Source organism: Solenopsis invicta, chromosome 16 (assembly GCF_016802725.1).
Source record: "Solenopsis invicta isolate M01_SB chromosome 16, UNIL_Sinv_3.0, whole genome shotgun sequence".
In the NCBI taxonomy this organism is placed as follows: domain Eukaryota; kingdom Metazoa; phylum Arthropoda; class Insecta; order Hymenoptera; family Formicidae; genus Solenopsis; species Solenopsis invicta.
Window position 1 is genome coordinate 5,544,242 of NC_052679.1, and position 16,589 is coordinate 5,560,830.

At 36.3% G+C, this 16,589-nt stretch overlaps 2 protein-coding genes and 2 long non-coding RNA genes across 5 annotated transcripts in view; 2 read left to right on the forward strand and 2 right to left on the reverse strand.

Moving 5' to 3' along the window:
- The window catches only part of LOC120359829, a 35,277-nt gene extending 30,359 nt beyond the window's left edge, over positions 1–4,918 (forward strand). Inside the window, exon 2 of the long non-coding RNA XR_005576621.1 lies at positions 1,852–4,918. This is a non-coding gene — a long non-coding RNA (uncharacterized LOC120359829). The remainder of the gene's footprint in view (positions 1–1,851) is intronic.
- LOC105203777 (poly(A)-specific ribonuclease PARN) lies at positions 4,784–11,336 on the reverse strand. Its single transcript, XM_011172676.3, has 12 exons — positions 11,184–11,336; positions 10,867–11,080; positions 10,097–10,375; positions 9,685–9,967; positions 9,355–9,476; positions 8,895–9,121; positions 8,565–8,622; positions 8,402–8,457; positions 8,190–8,276; positions 7,875–8,067; positions 5,143–5,231; positions 4,784–5,078 (listed from the first exon to the last, which is right to left on the reverse strand). The coding sequence occupies exons 1-12, from the start codon at positions 11,200–11,202 to the stop codon at positions 4,990–4,992; spliced, it is 1,716 nt and encodes a 571-aa protein (XP_011170978.2). The 5' UTR covers positions 11,203–11,336; the 3' UTR covers positions 4,784–4,989.
- Positions 11,337–11,439: 103 nt separating this feature from the next.
- LOC105203791 lies at positions 11,440–15,036 on the forward strand. Of its 2 annotated transcripts, XM_011172704.3 has the most exons (3): positions 11,440–11,829; positions 12,011–13,380; positions 13,482–13,651. In XM_011172704.3, the coding sequence occupies exons 1-3, from the start codon at positions 11,781–11,783 to the stop codon at positions 13,503–13,505; spliced, it is 1,443 nt and encodes a 480-aa protein (XP_011171006.2). In that variant the 5' UTR covers positions 11,440–11,780; the 3' UTR covers positions 13,506–13,651. The 2 variants fall into 2 exon arrangements, with proteins under 2 accessions (XP_011171006.2, XP_011170999.2); XM_011172697.3 differs by having other exon boundaries at positions 12,011–15,036.
- On the reverse strand, positions 14,853–16,372 carry LOC120359828. Its single transcript, XR_005576620.1, has 2 exons — positions 15,060–16,372; positions 14,853–14,986 (listed from the first exon to the last, which is right to left on the reverse strand). It is a non-coding gene; the product is annotated as an uncharacterized LOC120359828 (long non-coding RNA).
- Between the last annotated feature and the right edge of the window lie 217 nt (positions 16,373–16,589).

Sequence of the window (16,589 nt, forward strand, 5' to 3'; positions counted from 1 at the left end):
TTTAACTGCATGCCTTGAGAGAAAAATTTTTAAAAATAAAAGAAATACATTTTCTTGAAACCATATATTTTGATGCAAGCATTTGTTTATTCTATTTAAGTAAAAATTAAAAATTAAATATTATAAATATATTCTTTTTTTCAAGAGACAAACAAGCTTACGCGATGCAAGGGACGTGAAATGACGGAAAATGTTGAGCCTATATAAAAAGAATGATTTTGCTGAAGTATCCAAAATTTTAGATACCATATAAATACAGATCTGAAAATAATTTTGTTGGATCCTCAAAATAATTATGTAGAACGCTCAATTGGTTGCTAGAATATTAATATTTTTTGCTTTAGTATTATTATCCCATATACTTGAGCGTCCAACATAATTATTTCGATAGTCACAATAAAATTATTTTCAGATTTATATTACATTCATCTAAATTTTTAGATACTTCAATAGAACCTTCCTTCAGGTGTACTTTAATTTCAACCATAGATTTCATTGCGTTTTATCATAATACTTCTGAAACAAAACTTTTCATTCGACCAAGAAACCGTTTCGAGAGAATCAATTGAACCAACGAAAGCGCGTCATCATCAATCATATTTAAAGACTTAAAGTTAATAGTTTACAAAAGAGTGTAAGCTCCGTCATTATATAAAAGCAAACCGATTAAATCGATCGACTTCGTCTTGCTTGTACGTCACGCAAAACTTTCCGTTCTGCCAAACATACTTTTTATACCTATTATTTATTTATCGTTTACTCTTACGATGTGATGACATTAGAAACCAGAACCGGGCGCTTCGTCCCGTATCTAACGCGAATGAGGATCGCGAGTACGAGTATCTCTCTCGCGTGCATCCTGAGCCACCTTTTATCTCGTTCTCTCGATAACGCTTCCGGCACACCCGTTACTTCATGGCGTGCATAAAATCGCCGTGGATGACTGGGTGCACTTCCAAGTACTTATCGTAAATGAATAAGACGAACGGACCCGGTCGACGAACGACCATTAAACGTTTCCGACGCATTTGAATGCGACAAAGTTTTCAGAAAACGTCTCGCCTCGCAGAAATTAAAGAAAGTAAAAAAACAAAGGAAATGTGGACATCCGCGTGCTAAGGAAGAGATATGCGATCTTCTTCCTGTAACATCTTGATGTAATTTGTCGCGTATTAATTACAGTTGCCTAACTGTCATGCAATCTATGTTTAGCGCTCACGTCAGACGATCTGGGAATTTCCACAGGATTTCAGGACAGAATTCTACTTGTATAATTAATTTTAATTAATTCAAAAAAATGTTATAAGTATACTTTAATGTATTTTCACGTGCATTTTATGTGTGTGCGTATTTTGCTTCTTCCAAAAGCTTCTCGTATTTCGCAGCACGTGAAACTGTAATATAATATAAAATATAAAATCCCGTGGTTATCATGAAAATCTGTTTTGCGCAAAAAATAGCAAATCGTCGAAAGACAGCATTCGTTTTCTGTGCCAAAGATTTAAATCCACCCAGAACAATTTTTAGATTTTTAATTGACCATCGCCTATTTCGGAAGACAATGCTAAATGACCGCGAGCCTTTATTATACCTTTGCCAAGGACAGTCACCATGAAGCATGCATGCATCAAATGGATATCATGATCTTGGATCATGAAGGACTGACTTGAGAGAGAAAGAGATAAAATCTTGAATTCCAGCCCGAATTATAGATCGTCTATGAGGCTTAATGTCATTTAATTATTTCTTCCATCAATTAATTAAAATTATGCGAGAAATGACGCGTATAACGCGACCATTAAAGAAATATTTTTGCGAGTAAATAATTGCTTTTGGGATATCTTTTTTCAGATTCCAAAACAATCATGCATGGCGGACGGTAAGGGCGGAAAATGTCGAGGATGACTTGGGCCTTAGTGGTCCTGTGGTGGCTGCATTTGAATCCTACTGGCCTGCTAAGTCCCAAGTTACCTCCGGCGCAAGCGCGATGGTGCCTCTCGCCGACTGAAAGAAACTTCCAGTGAACATTTTCCTAAATCTTAAAGCGAAGCGTCTCCACCTCTCAAACACAACGGTAAATCCTTTAATTATATGACAAATATGTGTTTATATATGTAGATTGTAGTTTGACAATAACAACGTTCGGGCATGAAAAATGTAAAAAAGAAAATTCATTTTGTTGCTCATGTATAAATGTTTCTCGTTTGTATAAAGATGTGTTGTAATTGATGTTTACAATTGCAATAACAATGTTTCACTTTTCCATCTATTTTTCAATGCTCGAACAATAATAAAGACAATGTTGTTATCATTTTATTTCAAACTTATTTGTCCAGAATGGAAATTATCGTTATTTAAGTGTTCGTTAAGAATTTTGTTACCTGATAGTTTCTAAGATCTCCAACTCAATTCATAGAGTTGTAAAATAAAGTTTGACGATATACGAATATAATTTATAATATAAGAAAATCATGCGCATTTAATATGTAAATTAATTTTACAATTCTTAAATGCTTAAATTTTCAAAGAATTACTATGGGTTCAAGTATCATTTGTTTTTAATGTATGTATGTACATACTGTCGCAGCAAGTATCAATTGTCACTTGTTAATATGTTTAAATGTGCATGTGTAGTAGATATGTGTCATACGTAATCGATCATTTGCAACGATTGTGGGAAAATCAGAGATAAAATACTGACTTATACAATAAATCCGATCGTAATTAATAATTCACGCAGCAATTATTATCTGTCAGTCCTCGCGTTTCCTAACTGTCCTTTATGAGTCTATCGTTTCTTTTACGAAATCAAAATACATTCCCAGTCCGGAGAAAGTCAGAGATATTCAAAATTTGTTAAAGAAAAATTATTAAAATAATATTAAATTTCAATTGGCGAAATTAAACGAATTAAACGAATATTATTTTAACTATTTAGAAAAAAAAGGAAAATGCAACGATAAATGCAATTATTCAACAATGTATCAATCAAGGATTTTATTAATTAATTATATGTAATTTTTTAAATATATCTTCTTAGATTCTACTACTAATTGAACGATAATATGATTGTGGCGTAATAATTCCGCGTTTGTCCTTTGTGCCAAAGATCCAGATTTAAATCCACCCGAAACCTATCAGGATATATATTATAAAATTATTTTGAATGAATTCTAATCGGAATTATTTTCTTTTCCTTAGAAAACACAACAAAAATCTAGGAGATAATTCCGAATTCATTCCAAAAATTTATAATACAGGGCCAAATTTTTAATGAATTGTTATCTCTCAAAAGACAATGACAAACCAAAGGTACGACAGTACCTTTGTCAAGATAGTTATCATAGGCCTGTACGCTTTGAGTGATATACAGCAATAATTTTAATATTATTTACTATTAATCATACATATTTTTTGCACGATGAAAGATGCTGCAATACGTGGAATGTACGCGGAAAAATTTCATTAAAAATAAAATTATTAATGAAATAAATCGCAGGCTTTCGAGACTAGTGTTTGTTGAGGCAGCTTTGGGGTTTCTATGCGGCATGTGCCTCGACACGGAATGAACGCAATGCCCTTGGAAATCCCAAAGGAGTCCAACGCATCGCAACAACAAGAGGAGGATTTACGAGGACGATATATTGGACTCACCAATTTTGCGCTGTCCAGCAACTCGGTTCTGCGGAATCTCGGGTAATCACCGCGCAAAGGGGTATCATTGGCAATGTTCTGATTCTGCCAATCGAGACTCGACAAATCCGGCGGGAGCCTATTCATCGCTCAATGTAATTCCTGTAACGCACAATACACAGAGTTTATGCGGCTAATGACTTCGTAATAGCGTCATTTACGTAATTCGAATTTAATTGAAATTTCAGCGGGAGCAGAGATGTCTGACCAAAAATTCTTCAAATGCCAATTATGTATTACAATACGTGATGTAAACACAACTCGTATAAAGTCGAACAGAGTTAAAGCTGTCGACTGAAATCCACAATAACATACGTCTGTTCCAAGTTATCTATTATACACTCGTTCAAATATCTCAGGAATCCCGCAATTAATAATTTGTAAAGAAAAAGTTTGTAATACCTCATTAAAATTTTATTTCTGAATCATAATTAATTTGTCAAAGTTTCGATTATTAAGAATTTTATTGTAACAGATCGAAAATTACACGGAAATAAAGTTCTACGTATGAGGAATAACTCGCTTTTTCTAATGCTTTACTTTTGCAAGCGTTTTCTTTTTATTGGGATATTAAGTACCTTTGTAAGATTCGTTCGAATGACACGTACCGCAGCCGTCTATCCGCTGATACTTTCCAACCGAAACTACTGTGGTGTGTCAACTAATCTGAGCGGATAGCTGAGGTTGAAAAACTATCAACACGTACGTCGATTATAATCGCCGCGATTGTATCGCAGTGTGCCAAAGTGTAACAAAAGTCACAAGGTCAATCGTCGGAAACGAGCCTGTTTTGTATAAAACCGTTATCGGTGTGTTGTATAAAAAAAAAAAATAAAGAAAAAACTATTGCATAATCTATTTGTGTATCTGCCAAATGCGACAATTTTTTAAATCGTGTTTTACATAAGTCGTTAATCACGATAAAATAAAGTGACAATAAATAGTGTGAATCTCCGAATAAGATAAATGAAATTCGAGAAATGCTTTGAACAAATTTTCAAACGGTAATATGAATCTAACGATACGTGCCGTGGTGTTACATTAACACAGACAAAAATAGGCATATGTATTATCAGAAATAAAGGATTTATTAAAGGTGTAAACATACTTTTAAATATATATTTCTTTGTTACATACGATGCTGACATTCGTCTAATGGTTAGAAGTGAAGGTCAATGAAATTAAAGTATTTTTTTTTTTCATTCAGTATCTTTAGGTACTGCATTTTTTTTCGTATGCATCTCGCTGCATATCATTTCGTGCCGCTCGACGTGACGTTTCCCCGGAACACCGCAGTTACTCCCAAGCGTCGTTTTCCTCGAAAGCTTTCTTGTCTTCGGCGACGGTAGTCGCTTGTTGCTCCTTGCGTTTCTTGCGCTTCTTACCTGCACGAGACAAATCGGGCGGTTAATGCAAAGCACGAGGATAAAAAGAGCGTGTAATACCTACCCGTGGCAACTTGCCAGTCGTCGTTGTCCTTCGGTGCCTTCACGCCGTTCCTGGCCGTCGACTTCTCGTCATCCTTCACATCCACGTTCCTGCGGACAACAATTCCGTCGTGTAACACGAAGAAGAAAAAAAGGAAGAGCTTCACGTCAGCGTGGCGAATATAATCTCCGCGACGAGTCGCGCGTAAAGAGGACCCCTGTCTCATTCGCGATGATCCTACCGTTTATATCCCCCCTCCCCTCCCGATTTTTTATATCTCGCGATATCGGTTATATTTAACGAGAACGCGCACACGTGCGTCGCGTACGTGACGCGCGCACGTGACGCTGCATATTCATAAGTCGCGAGCCTCGCAGCGCAATAGTTCCGCAAGCGGCTCCGACACGCGCGCCGAGTAAATTCCTCGAGCGTAATGTACGATAATGCCAATAATGCACAACCGCGAGCGGGCGAGCGAAGGATCGGTCGGTCGGTCCCTCTCTCTTTCGCGATTGCATCCACCGCGCTCTGCCCGTGCGCCCGAGGTGCCCGAGGTACCCGCCGCTCGACATCGACGTTTAAAGGCTCGGTTCTTCATCCGTTAAGTCCGCAATTTTCCTCGATCGCGAATTTAAGCGTATCTTATCTCAGCCGATGCCCAAAAGTATCTTTTTACCCCTTTCCTCTCCCCTTCTCCCTTTTTCTCACTCGGAAAGATCATCTCTGCATGGACCAGCAATTGTACTCTGAAGCCTCGAGTCCACGAAATCGTTAGAAATCGTTCCAAGATCTCGGACGGAGAAAGAATTAACAAATCACATTCGAATAGTTCGACCAACTGAGCAACGCGATTGATTAAAAATTTGTTGCACGAATTTTTCTATCGAACATATCTTGCTAAATTTTAATATGGGGGGATTTTTGAGATCGCTAATTAAAAATCTGAAGTCAAAATTAATTAATTCAACGCGTCTCGACAGTCATTTTTCCAATTCTTAGAATTAAAGAAAGATAAAGAATAAGTTAAACTGAGATCAAAGTTAATCCGCGTTAGTGGAAATAGGCAAAATAAGAGAATTGCGCACAAATTTTACACGGACGTTCAAACGCAATAGCAAAACAATCTATGAATTTTTATAATTTTTTGACAATGCTTTGAGATGTGACACGCGCATTCTTAAATTCTTCCTCCGTTCGAGCTTACGGAGCGATTTCTAGCATCGCGGACACACGATTTAAATTGACCAATTGTAAATCCCATGTCCTTCCAATGACCATTCCGCTCTTCCTAGAAGCATCATCCGTCAGTCGCGGTTGTAACCGCGAGCTCCTTGTCATCCGACACGTTCGTGTCGTTTCCCTTCCGCGCAGCACGGAAACGCGTGCACGCGCGACGCAGCGGGGAGAGAGAGTTACGAGCACGGTGATTGCGAGCACGTGGGCGATTCATTAATATCGTGTCGCCCGCGAGACCGGGCAGTGTTGTAACTACAATGCAGCGGAGAGCCAGTAGTTGGTTAAACGGACCAGGGAGATGTATATATGTGTATACGGGCCGCCGCTCGACGGACGAAGACCGCCGGCTAACGACAGTTGACTGGAACATGTGCCCGGTGTATTGATTACCGCGGCCGGCGGTACCTCGTTAAAGACTTTCTCATAGACGCGCCGCTTTAAACGCACGAGCGACTGCTTATTACCTAGGAAATGTTGGCGAAAAAAATAATTAATTAGTCTTTTTCTCAGAAAATATTCCTAAGGACGATATATTTTTAGCAATTAATTGCTTTCCTTTGGCCTTCCGTTATCTAATGTTATCGAATGTAAGGTCGTTTTCTTGATAATCCAAGATGTATCGAGAAAATAAAAATGGACGCGAATCTAATTGGAACGTTTTACATTGATGCAATATAATCGTGACTTTTAATAGACTAACAAGAAATAAACGGAGCAAACTACATTAAACGATTCGGATGATTTCACGCTTACACATCGTTCAATGCAATTCCTATAGACATCAGTCACTCACACGCCGATGATACTTCGCAAACCGGACCGGAGGGCAAGGAAGAAAAGGAAGAGAAGGAGGCCCAGGCAGAGTAAGAGGAAGCTAAAGGAAAAAGGAAGAAGTGCAAGAAAACTAAATAGACCTGCAGGAGAAAGAGAGAAAGAGAGGAGAGAGCAAGCGTCGCGTGCATTAATTCAGAACAAGGTCTACAACCCTATGCAAATCTCTCGTGTACAGGAAATCCTAGGAGGCCGCCTAGGGTCTTATCTCTCTCTCTCTCTCTCTCTTTCTCTCTCTATCGTCTTGGAAATCATACCGGACCATAACGCGTTATTCATCCTTGTGTTTAATACATCTCGCGCGAACGTGATAGCTCGCGGCAGAAAATAAATTGTGCAATAGAGACCATTCATTTTTGGAACACGGACGCATATGATTTCCAAGATTGCGACGTAATGTAAACGCATGTGTCTATATCACAAAAGAGTTCTATAACATTTTTTCACAATTTTGCTTCTTTTAAACGTTAGAAAAAAAATCTACTTTAGTCCAGAAGCAGAACACTATTTAAAAATATCAGTTTTAATTAATGAAATTATTGAAAGTGAAATATTTAGAAAATATTTCAACATATGTAAGAAATATTTAATAATCTAAAGTTAATTTTAACTAATCTTTCTGGAAGCATCTATGTATGTAAGTTGATTGCGTAAAACGTCATGACAAAATATATATGATAACTTACTGTGACGATGACAACTTCCGTTTGCGTTCTTCAGACGAGACGTTGGCCTGCAAGGTAGCTTGATGATTTGCATATTTCTGTATATTATAAAATTTCCCTTTGGACAAGTTCGTCATTACGGCGTTTGCCTGATCGCGACGATACAAACCTACGTACGCGGATGTATCGGATAACCACGAAATGAATCCGCCTCCTGTTAACAAAGAGAGGACATTATTATATTTTTTCATGTATATTCCTTGTATCAATTTTAGTTTTGTTACGAAAAAGAAAATCGTTCATTTTGTATTATTTTATGTATAATTTGATGCTTACCAAATGGACTAAAGAGTTGACTTATATCCGAGTGTTTCCACTCTTTGGGGAATGTTAAGTGAAATACGTGTTCTCTGCTAGGATTTGCTAGAAAAAAAAAATATCGTTAAGATATATTCCTCTCCTCTTCCACCTCCCTCCGTCCCAGTAATTTTCGAAAGTTTTAAGAACATTAATACAGTAACACTTTTTAATGATACCACAATACTTACGATCCTTTCCTACCAAATTTATGTATGGAAAATCCTTCAGTCTTGCTATAGGTAATCTGTACAAAAAAAAAAAAAAACAAAAATAAATAAATAAATAAAATTAAGATTTTTAAAAATAAAAAAATGTAAGATATTATTTTTGCTATGGATGTAGAATACTCACTTGTTGAGAAAAGAATTGAGCAACGGTGAGTTTGCTAAAACTGTGGCATTTTCAGAGCCTGAAATAAGCAATAGTTCAAATATGTATTGGCAAAATTAAAAAATAATTATTCACGTATTAATTTAGTTCATCCATCGATGTAAGTACTTGATTGTGAAGAAAATAATACAAATAGATATAAATAATAAAGGAACATACACTTTCTACTTTACAATATATATAAAATATAATTTTTATATTTAATATAATCAATTACTTACAAAGATAAATAATATCAACAAAGATACTATCCGTCATTGTAATACTTGTACCTGATACATTGTTACTGACCAAGATAATTGGACATTGCAATAAAGCATAATCCAGTGATGTACGCATCATATCCTGCTTCATGTGATTTTTCTGTTGATACAGAATAACTGCGTCCTTCCACAGATTCGATTTCGGGAATCGAGAAAGGAGGTTTGCTCAAAGTTTCCAATAAGAAGTTCAAATTCGACGATGACACAAGCTCTTTAAATTGATGCGATTGACAAATGACTTTTGTATCCAATAAACTTAAAAAAAAAAAGATCTTTGCAATAACTTTCATTTCAGATATTAAAGCAAATAATATTAAAAGTTAAAATTTAATATAAATATTTAAAGTAGGCTCTGAAATGAGTTTTGATCTTGATCTCTGTCCCATGCTTTCTCAATTTATAAAGTTAAAAAGTTGAACAATTTTGAGTAACAGAGTGATCATTGCGAAAACCATGAACTAACACATACATAAATGTTTATAACTTACTTAGGAAACAAGCCATGAATCAAACTCTTGAATTCTGAATAATCACTTGGTAAAGGTGTAAAAAACTGATGTATGATATGACACAGATCTAACAACATATTATGTCCTACTATTATCTTTTCCTGAAACAAAAAAATTGAAATATATTTAAACACAATTATAAATAAACAAAAAGAAATCACATATAAAGTCAAGCAATGTCCTTTTCTTATTTTAAAGAATACAAAAAAATATTGCTCATAAAAAGTTTTAAGATTGTTTAAAAAAAATATTTACATTATTAATTCACCTACTAAAGTTTTAATATAATTAAAACTTTTGTATACTTACAGATTCTACTATCTTCTTCAACAAGCTGCTGAGTCCTACAGCCTGCTTAACCTCCAATTTTTCCTTTTCACGTTTCTCATTGTCTTTTCCCTCCTCTTCCTCCTTGGTACCTGCTCTCTGCACCAAAAGACACTGCCAGGTATTCTCAATTTTAGTTTCAATTCTCACTTTGTTGGGCCATCTGGCTCGTGCCTCTTGATATACCAATCTTCTCATAAAACCGTTACATCTGTCTATCGTCAACTCTTTTGCATCTGAGGCAAGAAAATTCTCTATTCTAGAACTGAAATTTACATACTATATATTTTCTGATAAAAAATTATAATTTTCAGACAGTGTCTCCTACAGAAATGCTTCTCTTTTAACTTTACTTTGCTATGTCAAAGGAAATATTGAACAAAAACACAGTTACCATATTTCTTCTATTTGAGGCCTGTCGTTATCCGATATTGGAATTATGTCTTGGTTGTTCTCCTCTTTAAGTTTCTGTTTCTCCTCCATACGCTTGACAAGCTTCTCCTCATCGCTCGCGCAGAGATACGGTATACCATGCTTGAACAGTTTGTTGAAGTCAAAGTCTTGATTTGCCAAAAACACTATAGACGACGCCTGACACATAAACCTGCTGTCTGGCGCCTGGCGATTCATCGGTTTGGGAAACACATAGAAATTATAAGAACGCTGAGAATATCTGCAATCAAACACACCACATTGTTTCTTCCATTTCTCATCTCTCTTCACTACTTTCAAAAACTTTGGTTTGCTTCAAATAAACTTACTAAAAGTCATTCTACAATAGTATAAGCCTTTAGTATCTTCTATTAAAATGTAGTTATATTTGTAAAGTATTATAAGACCCAGTTGTACATCCAATGTAAACAAACTCTAATATCAGTTTTTCTTATTCTTAGAACTTAGATTAAAAAGAAATTAAACTGAGATTGAAGCAAAACTGTATTGGAGGAAATAAATAGCCTTGTTTTCTATTCCTGCACTAGACTGCACTGGAACATTCCTTCTTGCTTTCGCTGACTATCAAATATATATCTATTTCATTTTAAGCGCACACTAATTCAGGGAGTTCAGAAACAGAAAACAAACAGAAATACATGATCTTTGTGACTACGTTTTACACTACTGTAGAACAGCCCTAATGCACAGAACTGGCGAACAATATCTCACTTGTTGGTTTCCGAATCATATGTGAAGACGGACAGACCAAACTGTACAAGGAGAAAATCCATTGATCCTGCTCGTAGCTTGCCATAATACTGGGCCGGCGTGTCAAAGGGGCCTGCTTCCGGACCAGAGTTAAGACCGGTGAATTCGCCGTCGATACTGAGGAAAGTGGCATTCTTCAAGACACTCTCCAGCTCGCACAGCACCTCCTGAAAGTCTAACCAAACTACCGCGTTAGCTCGCGAAGGGAAAAGCACAGCGTGACTTTTATCAACGAAATTAGCGCTAATCAACGATTTAAGTTAATTATCCATACTCACTCGAGTTCGTCACTTCCATCGTTTTTTCCTCGCGTCGTTCACGCGGGGATCAGCACAGTCAGTTCATCAGTGTACATATACACGCGTAATAACAGAGTGGGTCACTAGGAGAAGAAGGAGGAGGAGGAACGAAGATGAAGAGCTCGAGAGAGAGCGGATGTCCGGCTTCGTTTCATCTGTGACATGGTAGACGATAAATCACTAAAAATCTTGCGAGCTGTATGGAGCACTGCTAGTGAATTTACTAGCTACGTAATGGTACAATTGCCCCACGTAAGGGATTCGACGCGCCAAGGCGAGAGGCGCGCTTTGAGTTAAAACATTTGTGTTTTTGTTTTGTGTAGCAGTTAATATGTTTATTTATGTTTCGGAAGGTACCGAGAGACCAATCGAATGTTTGCTCGAGTAGATTCGAGTACTATTCGAGTCGATGCTCATTAAGATTCGAGAAAGAGACGCGTTTAAAGGGATCACGAGGGATCACCTCGCCGGTCCGCGTTATAGGTTAGGATCGACCGTTCGGTGTACGAGAAGTTTTATGACCCTGGACTAGAGAAAATTTAAGTATAATTTAACACGAACGAGTCGGAAAAACCGATGATGAGATGTGTACAAATAGGCAAAAAGCTGCGTTTAAACGCGAGAGGTACAGTTGACTTTACTTAGCTTCAGATTACACTAATGCAGATTAACTTCAGTCTTGGTTTAATTCGCTATCCTTTCTTTAAGTCAAGATTAAATCGCATTGATTATCCTTTTGTATAATTATTAATAAGAGTGCATGTAATTCTTTTTTTTATTAATAATAGTGCATGTGACTCCCACAGGTGTGGAAAACATGACGACGAATGTCAATGTGAATAATGACAGCTCTTCCCGAGATCGCCAAGAACAGCCGGCCACCAGCTGTAGCACGCCAGTCGCGAGAAAGTCGATTGTGGAAGTTGATGATTCTCCGGATATCGCTTACTCTCCAAGTCCAATCTTGCCACCGTGCACGCAGGAAGGCGGTAACGAGGTCGCGTGGGATTGGCATTGTTCTCTGAGCAGGTCTCCTGAGAGCAGGAGTAGGAAACAGAGGGCAGAGTGCGAGACGCCTAAGGGAACCAAGTTGCCAAGGAAGAGGATTTCGAACTCGCCTTTGTTACGTAAGCCACGTAAGAGAAAGACCATGAAAATAGAAAATATGCAGAGCATCGCGCAATTCTCAGCCGACCTGCAGGCGTTGGACGAGAGGATGATGAGGGTCATAGAAGAAAACGACAAGAATCATTTGAGCAATCTTGCAAAAGAGGAAGAAGCGCCGACGTTAATGAATACAATTGGCGAGATAAGGACGTCGGAAATTAAAGACGACAAGGAGAATAACGTACTTGGAGAAGGCAGTAACAGATGCAATAGCATTGGAGAAACGAGTGGTAGCAATATAATCAAAAAAGAATCGAGTGGAAATTATGACGATCTATTTGACGATTCCGTGGACGAGGATATGATCAGGTGCACTCAAGAGATAGAGGAGAAATTCAGTTTGATAGACAAGGGAAACTCCACACAAGTCAAAGCAGAGGAAGAATGCACAAAAGACATAACTAAGACGTCTGTACAGTCTAGTTCCAGTGAGGATTATAAAAAACCATTGGTCAGAAATGTTTTAGGCGCAGGTGACAATACTATGTTTAAGACTTACTCGAGATTGTCAATAAAATATAATACGAACTCTAGTATAAATGTCGTGACGCAGGAAGGTAAAAGTGCATACAAACCGTGTCCAAATAATAATAACATAATACATTCCCCCCACATTGTCAAGAAGCCATGCGACAATAAGAAACTACTCAAAAGTAATACCGTGGAATTGTTTGATTTGCCAGAAGATTCCTTTGACGATTGGTTCGCGGATTGCGATGAAAAATTATTCTCGCAGTCCAATGGAACTCTGGCGCGCGAAAACGGCAATACAAAATTCCAATCCAACTATAAGTGCCTGACTAACGCGCCGTTGAAATCGGAAACCAAATCCGCTGATTTGTTTAATCCCGAAGCGTCTAATGCCACTTTTGCGAACAGAAAGTTCTTTAAGACTAAGAGTTTGTCGGAGCAATTCGTTAATCGGGGCGCAAATACAAATGCTAAAGATAATAGGATAAACGCGGCGAGACCTATGCACCTAAATTCGTCCAAAGGCACGCATGCCTCCGTAAGTACCAAACCGATTGTTACAAATGATCGTAGGATTGAGAATAATCCAGTTTCGTTAATGCACAATGCGAATCGAACGCGTGGGTACGATGTTAACAGGTGTGCGGTAAAAAGCGACGGTGATCGTTTCGTTAAGCATCATTCGACTGGTAATATAAAAAACGACAGGCAGGAAACGACGAAAACTGGTTCGCAGCCGGCACGGTGTTCCGCGGAAGAGATCGAGCGAAAGAGATTACAGGCCTTAGCGAAACTCGAAGCGAAGAGGAAACTGGTATCCATGAAAATCACAAATAACATTAATAGATGAAGTAGCAGGATGTGCCTTAGGTTCGCTGTACTTGTTACGAGAAAGCGATAACTTTTTTATAATGTTGTCATGTATAATATTATATCGACAAACTGTCTCTCTGTGATCGCTGTTATCATTGTCTTCATTGTAATCATTGTTAGAGAACGCTTTAAAGAAGTTGCGCAAATATATTTATAATTATACGTATGTATAGTAATCTGTATAATCTGACTTTATAAAATATATTTTTATCACGTATACAGACTCGTGTATATACATACAATTTCAAAGATGTAACTACGATACGTTCCTGAAAATTTTTTTTTCTTTTTTTTAAATGATTTTGCTTCGCGCAGTAGCCAAATTTCATTCTATCATTATTAAATTGCAGTAAGAAACTTGTAATAATCAATAACTCAGATGTAAAAAAAAAATTTATGTTACGACCTCAGCTCATTTGATACAAACGAAAATAAAAAGTGGAATTAATTATTTCAAGATATTTTACTTATTTTCTGTTATTCATTAGAACATTTAGAATAAAATTTAGATTTTAGTTATTTCCTGTTACTTTTTAGGATAAAATATAAATTTTTTTTTATTCAAACTGGTTTCCTTTTCAGCTTGCTTAGTGTTACACGCGATAACTGATCGTTTTTTTATATTTGTAATTCGATATTCGGAATTACGTGTAGAGACGAATTTTATTTTAGAATTTTACGAAATTGGTATAATCTATTTGCGGCGTCATACGTATTATAGATATAAGATCGAACGGGAATTACGATCGTGTGTAATAAAAGTAAGTATATAATCGATCATACACAAGTATATGTACAAAAACTATTATCGGATACACGTGCCATCTTGTCGATACCATCAGGCGTTCAGTTTAAACATTTTATTGTGAGACTCACCGAATTGAATTGAATTTATGAGAATCTCTGTTGCATATTAGGTTTTTTCTGTTATACCTTTATACCTTTTTTTGTTTTTTTTCCCCGTTATTTGCGCAAAAGATACGTTTCCCATTATCGTTTATCCCGTCAAACCTTTGTCCTTTTATCCCTGCTTTCTATATTGCGGCATTACAGTCTCCTGCTAAACTCCTGTCACTTTTATTAAAATTCAAGGTATATCTAGCACATAAGAGATCATAAGATACAATACGTGCAACGTGTTTTACACATGTAAATTTATTTTAAACACGAGAGAAAATTATGTACATTTATTTTAAAAAATTTGTGGAAATTTGGAGGGTTTCCTTGTAATATAATCCTCCCCGATCTCTACAACTCCGATATGTAATAATCTAGAATGTACAATATATATTGTAATATACATTGTATTTTTCAAACATAATCGCGTGTATGCTCATTCCTTACCCTGAGATGGTGTTACGAATAAAACAAGACGTATATACAGATTAAAGATGATGGAGCGACTGTCCATTTTTTTGGTAAAAGGTTGAAGGATGGAAGTTTAAGAGCAATAAATATAAATATAATAATACTTTAGTTAATCAAACCGGGTAGGAGTACCAAAAGTTTCATTTCGTTTAGAATAAACATGAAATTCTTTTGTTTTAGTTGTAAATATTTAATGTTTCAAAATTTTGAAAGTGAAAATATTAAATATTTGATCGTCAAATTTAATAACGATGCTGTAAGTATTCTAAAAAGTACCGTAAAGAACTCGATTACAAGAAATATCAGGGTTCAAGCCTGGAACTCTTTTATTCTATGAGAGGGTGTAATTCGACTACATCGACTAATTCGACCGTAGAGGCAATGATAATACTTATACCAATAACCAATGTTAATTCAAGAGAGAGTCTTTTCCAGGCGACATGTACATATATATGATAATAAATTGGACATTAGATCCTGCGATTAATACAAGACGTAAGAGTGCTATTTCTTGGTCGAAGCGAATCCTGATGCTTAATAACATTTTCACTGAGAGAAAAAATTCTTAAATTTTAATGAATTATATTTATTCAAATAGTGCTAATGAAATATTTATTTATGGTGTACAAATTTAATACTCTATAAGAAAAAATGGTACTAAATTAAATTAGTGGTTTTTGTACTATAATAAATATATATTCACATTTAGTAAATATTTTCCCTCAGCGTATTAAGTTCTTTGCGGGGATTTTAAAGATACTTGTGGCATCTTAAATTAAATAGCATCTTATTAAACCTGACGATAAAATTAATTTAATAACCAGCATCAGTTTGCGATTGCGTTTTAAGTCCGATAAAATCTAAAATCGACACGTAGTTATTGAACTGAGAAATATATTTAATAATTAAAAATATTATTAAGCACCAATACCTAATATATCAATTACTGGAATTGCCTTTCAGTTCTCTCGAAAGTGCCTTATTCTTAAAGGAAAGATTTTTTTTAATAAAAATTTGCTCTTTACATATGCGAGTATTCCATTTAGGTTTCTAATGTAGTGCCGCGATATTTATAATCCGCGCTCTTCGCTCGCAATTTTCAGGAGAACTTAAAAAATACTAGAACTTTTAAATTTTCATAACTATTTTATAAAAAAAAAGTAATGCGAATTAAAGCTTCAATGAAGCTACATGTACTCTCATGACTCAGCGAAATAATATTTACCGCCCTATTTCTTCCACATATTGCATTCAGCTTCTTTCATTCGAGACTTTTTCGGTATTCCTTTTTTAAGGTAAATATTATATTTCTTGCTTTTATTAGCCTCGAGAAATGAAATAAAAGTCGCGCACGCGCGATTGCCAAATTTTCCATGTTGTTCGACGTCGACGTCGAGACGCTTTAATCAATATATCGAGTGACGTCACGCGAGAGGTTTATCACCTGCCCGCTTTATTGTTCTACGCAGCGCGACCACGCAATCGGGATCCCTCTTTTCTCTATCC